The sequence below is a fragment of the Pyxicephalus adspersus genome, chromosome 2, assembly GCF_032062135.1.
Source record: "Pyxicephalus adspersus chromosome 2, UCB_Pads_2.0, whole genome shotgun sequence".
NCBI lineage: Eukaryota > Metazoa > Chordata > Amphibia > Anura > Pyxicephalidae > Pyxicephalus > Pyxicephalus adspersus.
In genome coordinates, this window is record NC_092859.1 from 54,154,613 (window position 1) to 54,163,563 (window position 8,951).

The window sequence follows — 8,951 nt, forward strand, 5'->3', positions numbered from 1 at the left end:
GCAGGACGTTAATCACCTCCAAAAAATGTGAAGATAGAATAGGCTGGAAATCCTTGTAATACTTGAGTGTCAGGCCATCTGGCAGGGCGCTTTTCCAGTCACTGCACCAGATATGGCGGCAGTCAGTTGATCGGTAGTAATTGGGAGCCCCAAAGATTCCACAGCTGCTGTAGAAATGGAGGGCAAACCCGAGTCATGTAGGAATGCCTGTATCAACTCTCGCTTAGCCGAAGACCACTCAGGGCTTTGATCCCCAGGTAAATCATATAGCTTTTCATAAAAGGACTGAAAGGCCTGTGCTATATCTGGGGTGGCATTGGATTGGAGCCCTGATTCAGAAACTACTATGAATATATCTTTTAGCTCTTTTTTCTCCGAATGCCCTGGCTAGTGTTTTACCCCATTTATTCAGGTGTTGTTTATTAGAACCCTTTACATTTTGAAAGTAAATGTTTCATTTTAAAGTGATATAGTTCATTAATTCTGTCTCTAAAAAGTATGATTCGCTGTTCTGTGTCTGGAGTTTGTTGATGTTTATTTAGGACCTCTAGGGCATGGAGTTCCGAAAATTTTTGATTCAGTCTAGCTTCTCTTTCTTTCTTTGCTCTGTGAACTTGTTGTATGAAAAGCCCTTTAACATAACATATCTGTTCATTTCTAAGAGTGCTTGACCCTGCTTGTGACCTTGTCAATAAATGTGGTGTGAGGTGGTGCCTGGACCTCCTTCCATCACCATCAGGCGTTTTAGAATGAGTATGCAACTGAGCTGGACAGCTAATTGACAACCTGTTTGGCCAGGAACTGGAAGTGTGCTTGTATACAATATGGCTAAGATCAGGCAGCACAGCACAATGGGAACAAACCTATAACACTACTACAAATGAACAGAGGACTTCTGTAGAACAGTGGCCCCAAATCAACATGAGTGAAATATGTTAAAGGAAAACCACAGCTTATTCAGCAAATGTCAGACTAATTACAAAAAATAAATCAATAAAAACCATGACAATTTATTCATAAAAGGAAACCTTACATAATACAGTCAAATACCAATATGTAACAATATGACTTTGAGAATGGGACAAATGCAACAAGGAGGGTCAAGTAGCAGTTTGTAGTGGAAAACATTCATACATTTGTACTAACTATTCGTGGATAAAATGACAAAAAACTTTATTACCAATGATTACATATACATTGTAAACATTTTAAACTATTTTTACATACACACACAAGTGAAATCACTATATGTTCGTTGATACATGTATTATGACCTCTTTGGCAACAATCCTTTTTTCAAAGATTTGATTTCTCTAAAGCCAAACTATAATTGAAATTGGAATCAGATCCAAAATGCTTTAGAACATTTTTTTCTCTAAAATTCATACTATTATGTGATGACATATTATAAAGTGCTAATTATTATATATGATATAAGATTATGATATATGATATATTGATATAAATTAGTTTGCAACCAAACAAAAAAGTACAACAACAACTGCAACAAATCAAACTATAAATGAACCAATTTTATGAATTAGTATAATGTAACATAAAACTTTAGCACTTAGCAAAACAAAGGTTTAAGCACTAAAGATTTAAATTGACCTGTAATGGACTGTAGGTGCACACAGAACAGGGACCACGTGAGCGCTAATTGATTGCTAGGACATCACCATTGGCAGAGCTTAATCCAGATCCACCTCAATCACGCAGCTGAAAAGTAACCACCTTAATTGGCGAATTATCGCCCCCCACTGCTCTTGTTAATGCTGTAATTCGGCAGGCGGGCGCACTAGCACTCAGCACCGGATTGCAGTATTTTGCCGTGTCCAGAGGAGCATATATGCGTGTGGCGAGCTTACCCACATTCGCTTAATAAATCAGGCAATTAGAATTTAGATATTTAGGATACTTTGTAATTGGCAAGATTGATTTGTAAATGGTGTAATAAGGCGTACTTTATTGTTGTTTTCCTGGTCCTTTTTATCTGTAATAAATGGAAGAGTGGGTCTGTCACCTTTTCTAGCACGATTATATGCTTTTTACAGACAGCTTTTTGTATATCCTGTTTAGAAGTCTATTCATAAGTTTTTTTAGCTTTAAATTTAAATTGTATTTCATCTGGGCAGATTCTTCCTAACCTGAAATATTGGCCCATAGGTATACCTCCAATAGTATGCTGAGATTGTGCACTAAAGGCTGACAAAATTATATTCCCTGCTGATTCCTTCCAGAACAATGTAATTTTCTTGTAAAATGATGATACAAGGTATTTTTCTGGGAATCTACTGCCATATTAAAAAATAAATTAAAAATGTTTTCATTTATAAACTGTAAAAATTGATCTAAAAGTTAATGAGAATCATGCCATTAAAATATTCATCAATATATTGATGCCAAGCTAGGACATGGGACTGATTGAACTTTTCCAACCCCCCAGGTACAGGTTGGAGTAAAGATGGTGCACATGTAGTGCCCATCGCCACCCCCTGTACCTGGAGGTAAAGTTGGTCACTGAATGTAAAAACATTGTGAGTTGGAAAAAATTCCAAAAGTTCCAGAACAAAATCATTATATTGAAAGGTGCCTTCATATTGTGTCTGAAGAAAGTATCTAACCCCTGCTATCCCCAAAGAATGGGGGATGCTACTGTATAATGTCTCAATGTCAATTGTAACTAAGAGTATGTACAGAAAGATTAATTCACTCAAGTATTAATTCTGAACATGGCCTATGTCACAGATCCTCACAAGACCAGGGGATTTGTGCCTGTTTCAGTACCACCCACCTCACATTCCTCTGTAGCCACCACTAGCCCTATGCAGAAATCGTGTCCGCTGGTCACTTCCTGCTGAGTCATGTGATCCCATGAGTGCTGCCCCTTTACCCCAGAGAAGCAGAGTATTCCGCAGAAGCACTCCATCTGCTGGCAAACGTGCAAACACCACCAGAGCTGCCTTTGCTCCTGCACTCCCTCTGGTGGTGGGTTCACTTACCTGCAGGTCATGTGATTTCCATCTGCCTTATGGCTTCCCCCAAAAAAGGAAGTCATTGCAAACAGGAAGTTGCCTGAACAAAAGGAGTTCCTTTGGCTTCGGTTCCAGGTTCCCATTGTTCATGTTTGTGTCTCCTGTTCCTGATTGTTCGTGTACTGACCCTGGCTTGACCTTGACTACTCTTGGTTGCAGCCTGCTCTGACCTCTGGCTTGTTTGACCTCGATTCTGTCTGATGTTCCTGCACCTCGCCTGATTTCTGTCTGTCAGCAGTCACCTGCCTCTTGCGTGCTGCAACCCGGCAGTTGCCTGCAGGATAATATCTTCACCATTAGGGGCTCTGGTAAAGACCAGGCATGACCAAGTCTCTTGTACGGATCGCAGGCTTGGGGCAGGTTGTGATTCTAGACATAACCCGCCCACTTTCACATCGCAGGCTCGGACCTGCGATGGGAGAGTGGGTGGGTTCTGGCATTGTGATGTCACTCTGGGGGGTGACCGTGCATATAGTGGTCCATGAGCTCCAAAAGCTTGGGGATCACTGCTCTAGGGGGGGGGGGGGGGGGGGGGGGGGGGGGGGGGGTTGGTGATAGGGATGTGGAAGAATCTTCTAGAAGGCTTTTTAAGCTTCCAGGATGCCACATACACAATGTTTAGTTCTGGAGAGGCAGACTTGGTCTTGAAACGTGTGACCATTAATCAGCAGTAAGGTGGCTCAATTGAATTCAATAACCTTCAATTTTAGAACAGCTTGGGTGTACTTTTTGCTTAAAATTTCAACCATCGTGGGGGCAACTGAAACTTTTTTCCAATACTTTATTTTATTCTGGTGAAATACTTATCTTCCTTTATTTTTCATAAAAGCAACTTGGCCTAATTTTTAAGATAAACTACATTTTTTGCTAAACCATCTGTATGTCTAATCACTGTGACAAATTAGTTCCTAAATCTCATTTTGTATGATTCATTTGGGTTGCCCCTTGATATGACAAGTAATGTAACTACTAGACTAAGGATTTAATTGGGTTGCACACCTGCCTGTTTAAAAGTTTCATTCTCAAATCCTTGAGAATGACCTCAAGTCCTTGCCTTCCTCTGTCCATAGGGTTTGATATCTGGGATATGTTTATTTTTCTAGTGGTTGAACTTGATGGACTTAAGTCTTTTTTCAACCTGACCTACTAAGTAACTATGTAAGAGACACATATGGTACAACATGAAATAACCTCCCTTCTTCTTCTTTCTTTTTGATCTTGCTTTAGTCCTAAGATTGTTTTACACAAGATTTGTGATATTCCCTGAAGAAGCTAGTTCTCACTGCATATTGCGTTGGGTTTTATTAAACATTATTTACACCTGACCTAAAAGAACTAACTTTGTATTATGGTTTTGCACCATGTCATTTTTACCACAATGATATTTTATGTTTTTTTGTTGATTTAATCTTAATTGTGATGCTTTTGTGAAGTGCTTTGTATGATTTTGAAACAGTTATTTCAAATAAACTTTTTGTAATTTTAAGATAATTATGTACAAATCATTATGCCACAAAACACCCTACTGTTTTGAAAAATTATTTCCTTGTGTATACAGGGTACACCCTAATTTGGTTTAACAAAAGACTAAGTCAAAAAAGCTGAAACAGAGTAAAAAAATAAGTACACCCTTACCACTTTTATAAGAATCAGGAAAGTAAATAGCAGTCATTTGCTACTAATCAAATTAATCTGATGAATTGATCATCAAGTTCTATAAAAGAAGAAGTTTGGGCATTTATTTGGTCTGGAGTATTCAGAAGTGTATTACATAATGTCAAAAAGGAAAGACATCAGCAATGATCCTAGAGAAGCAATTGCTGCTCATCACTCTGGGAGGAGCTATAATGCTATTTCCAAACAAATTGAGGTCCATTATTTTACAGTGAGAAAGATTATTTACAAGTAGAAAACACTCAAGACAACTGCCAATCTTCCAAGTGTGATTGTCCTATGGATCCATGAAAGGCGAAAGATGCCGCTGGCTCATTCTCCCCTTTCCATATAGCAGAACAGCGCTTATTCATGCATCTTTCAGGCTGTTGTCTAAATACCCAGTGTTTCCATGTATGGGGAAATGTATGATCTCCTCGCATGTGACAGTGCTCAGGCCTAACAGCCATGACATGTATGAGATTTCTAGAACCTTTTTTTATTAAAAAAAAAACAAAAAAAACCCCCACATTTTTAGAACTTTGCTGGGTGCTGGTTTCCATCTAAATGTACTTCTCAGTAGCAATGCAACATCCTGGTCACTGCACCACCTGTTACATACAACACTGTATGATAATGATGCTGCACCCCCTACTAGCCTTCACCTCTGCCATGGCAACCCCTTAGAACTCAACACACCTTCACCCTTCAAACCCTGCTCTCCCCTCTTAGATGTCATTTATTATGTTATTGTGAGAACATGAAGAAACTGTGACTCGCCTCACGCTCCGCCTTTGTCTTATATCACTTCCGGGTCCTGCTAATAGCTAGGCTTTACTAATATCCCCTATAGCGGTAAGTAGCGCTGTTTCTGATTTCTATACTCACACACACACTAAACGGTTACATGTAGAGTCGGACCCTGCTATGCGTGAGTTGTTGGAAAGTCTGTCAGTGCTCTATACTGAGCGGAGAGCCCAACGTTTCCGGTGTGTGGAATCCTGAAGGGCTGGGTCATGTGACTGGTGGTAGGAAGTGAGTTTAGCTGCAGCTGTCACTATAGTGTATGTACAGATTGGATATCAGAGGTATTTGTGTGTTTGTATTGTTGGTGGTTTAAATCATGTCCTCCTGATCTTTTTTCTATATTACTATATTGTAAGCATGAAGTGGGGTGAACTTATACAGCCTGGCTGAGATAAAACACTGATATGTAATGGGGAATATGGATGCTGTCCTTACTGAGCTTCTTTCTCATTGTTTTATTGTGACTTTATTTTTCAGGTCTCTGAAGCTGATGATCAGATTTCACCGTTTGCTTACCTTTCCTGAGCAAGTAACTCACAAAGTATGAGATCCAGGCAACTCAGTCGAAGCAAGCAAATAGATCTCTCATGACTGTGTCTGTTGGCCAGGAGTTCTGACATTTGTTGTGGCAGAAGCTACCCGCATACCAGTCTTAAGTAGATATGTTGTATTTTGTTATTACCTTTTGATGCACCAAGTTTAATGTAAAATATTGATTGCGTCACATCCTGCTGCAAAACCATAAATGCTACAGGACATACATCCAGATGAAATATTCATCTTTCTAAGATTAATAATGTAATAATATGAACTCTGGAAAGTGGACATTGTCATGTTTAGAGAATATATGATACCAGCTAAGCTAGACTGGCAGGCCATTCCAGTTTTTTTCTCTTGCATAAGAAGCCTGGACAAAATTACTTGGCCAACCTCTCTTTCCTCCTCGAGACAGTGATAGGATCCCTGGTTCATCCATGACAGATGAACTGACTTTAAACATTAGGAATCCTATTTTTATGAACAAGATAAGACTTAATCATGCACAAAGGCTGCTGCCAGGAATGTTGTTTTCTGAAATAGGGAGTCCTATGTTTTCTACCCAGATGACAATACTTTTTGGACAAATGCAGGTTAAGGAGTTTGTTTGTTTTTTTTATTGTATTTGTATGTTACATCAGATTGAAATTCTAAAATTGAAGGTCCACTTTTACCCTCTGGGCCCCTTTCCCTCCTTAAATCACCTACTCTTGGTAGGTGAAAAATGTATCTGATATGAAAAAAAAGTTATCTTTTAAGCATGTTAAATGTTTAAAAGGGAAATTCCTACTTTCCAGAAAAAAAAACTTGGGGCTCAAAACAGGGAATTATTATTTTTATTATTATTAAACAGGATTTATATAGTGCCAACATATTACACAGCGCTGTACATTAAATAGGGATTGCAAATGACAGACTAATACAGACAGTGATACAGGAGGAGAGGACCCTGCCCCAAAGAGCTTACAATCTAGTAGGTGGGGGAATTTCACACACAATAGGATGGGAGATATGTAGTGGCGGGAAGTAGTGAGGGAATCTGATATTTTATCATAAACTCCCTCATGGAAACCTCCAGGTCCATGTGTTTTGATGGCAGTAATTGATTTCCACCAGGGAATGTTTGAAGGAATGTCAGATTACCTGTTTTATAAATAGAGCTTCTAGAGTTATGACGTTTCCTTACTCTATCCAAAGATAAGTGTTGGCTATTTACACGAACTTAAGTTTTTACCTGGCAAATTAGGTAACATTTGTTAGTTTAGTACTTGCTAAAGCCTAGGGATTTGTGTGAATTGGTACAGAAAACGACACATATTGATTTTCATTCTAGTGTAATCAAAAGCGCAGATAATTCTCATTTTAAATGTATTTAGGACAATTGCTGGTGAGTTTCAAGAAGCATTTACCATAAAGGTACTTTAATAATAATATTTAGATTTTTTTTCCAGATGTTAGTCTCTCTGATGGAGTGCAGGGGTGGAACTGGCTATGTGCTAACCTTTATCTGTTCTCCCTGCTGCAGGCATACATATGGGAGTGTGTTTATAAAGCAGTAAATCTGGCATTCACTGAAACATTGCCTAGTGGAGTATCAATTACTGCCATTGAAACACATGGACTTGGAAGATTCTCCACTAGAGAATGTTTCAGTGAAAGTCACTAGTTTTTGTTTGTTAAATTGTTTCTCTTCCTACTTTTAATTTTATGCATTTCGTATAGCTGACAAGATGGAAGAACGTACCAACTTGATGAACATGATGAAGATCAGCATAAAAGTGCTTATCCAGTCTGCTCTAACTCTAGGTCGGTGTCTGGATTCTGAATACCCACCATTACAACAATTTTTTTGCATAATGGAACATTGCTTAAAGCATGGCTTAAAAGGTAAAGATTTGTAATATGCAACGGTCAATTATTTTATTAATGTTTGAAATCTGCTTTAGACTTCTCAAGTGGTACAAATATATATTTTACATATATATTCCATATGTCTGTCCCAGTTTCAGGCAGTTTGCTAGGTTCCCTGGTTACTAGGGATAAAAGTGTGGGGTACTTTGATCCGGACCTCTTCCTACTGAGTTAAAAGCCTAAAACCTTTCCTTCTAAATGTTTTTGGCTAAAGTAATTCAGGGAGGAATCCAAAAAACAAAGCAAAATTCTTGTTATTATTTGCATGTCACATAATTGTTTTTCATTTCTTTGTTTTGTAGTGCAAGCTACTGTCCCAAATAGTAACTGCCATTTGTCTTTTGCAAAGTCACAGTGCATAGGCTTGTCAACCACCAGACAATTTGCTGCAATGTGAATGCATTGTGGCAAATTTGTCCATATGGAAGGCCTTGGCTTGCTGCAGTGCTTGTTGCAGAGCTGTGTTGGCCTCTTGCTAACTAACATTTGCTTGCTGCTGCCAGCACTAGATGTATTACTAGTTCATCCATATTGATCGTTTAAGCATCTTCACAAAAGTTGCAGGATCAGTGTGTGCACTTCCACCACAACATATAAGGGATCAGCACAAAAGTGGTGAAGTTGGGCTCTCTACATGGAAAGCAAAAACGTAAAATAAAGATCCCTCTGTCTGGCATTTAACATACAGGTTCCTTACTAACAGCTTGGACAAACTAGTGCTGCCAAGGCTCCTGTTTTCCTAGCCAACAAAAATGATCATAAAAATTGTTCGCTTACTACACAGGTAGTTGTTTGCACCCCAGCTCTCTTGACAATGAACCCCCAAGGTGGAGCAATTTCCCTAAGCAGGCTGGGAATTTAAATAGATCTGAGTATTACCAATGCTGCCATACCTATTTGTGGCATAGATAGACGTCTCTCCAAAATTGATAGGGAAAAAACAAGATGAAGACTGGTCAGTGAGGCTACCAAGAGACCTACAGCAACACTGAAGGAGCTGAAAAAACA

The 8,951-nt window shown here is 38.9% G+C and overlaps 1 protein-coding gene across 1 annotated transcript in view; it reads left to right on the forward strand.

Moving 5' to 3' along the window:
• Nucleotides 1–5,639: 5,639 nt before the first annotated feature.
• Nucleotides 5,640–8,951, forward strand: part of RUFY1 (RUN and FYVE domain containing 1) — a gene marked incomplete in the record, with an annotated part of 48,019 nt that continues 44,707 nt past the window's right edge. The window contains 3 exon segments of the mRNA XM_072400802.1: nucleotides 5,640–5,776; nucleotides 5,973–6,151; nucleotides 7,755–7,919. Coding sequence (XP_072256903.1) covers nucleotides 7,763–7,919 — 157 coding nt within the window.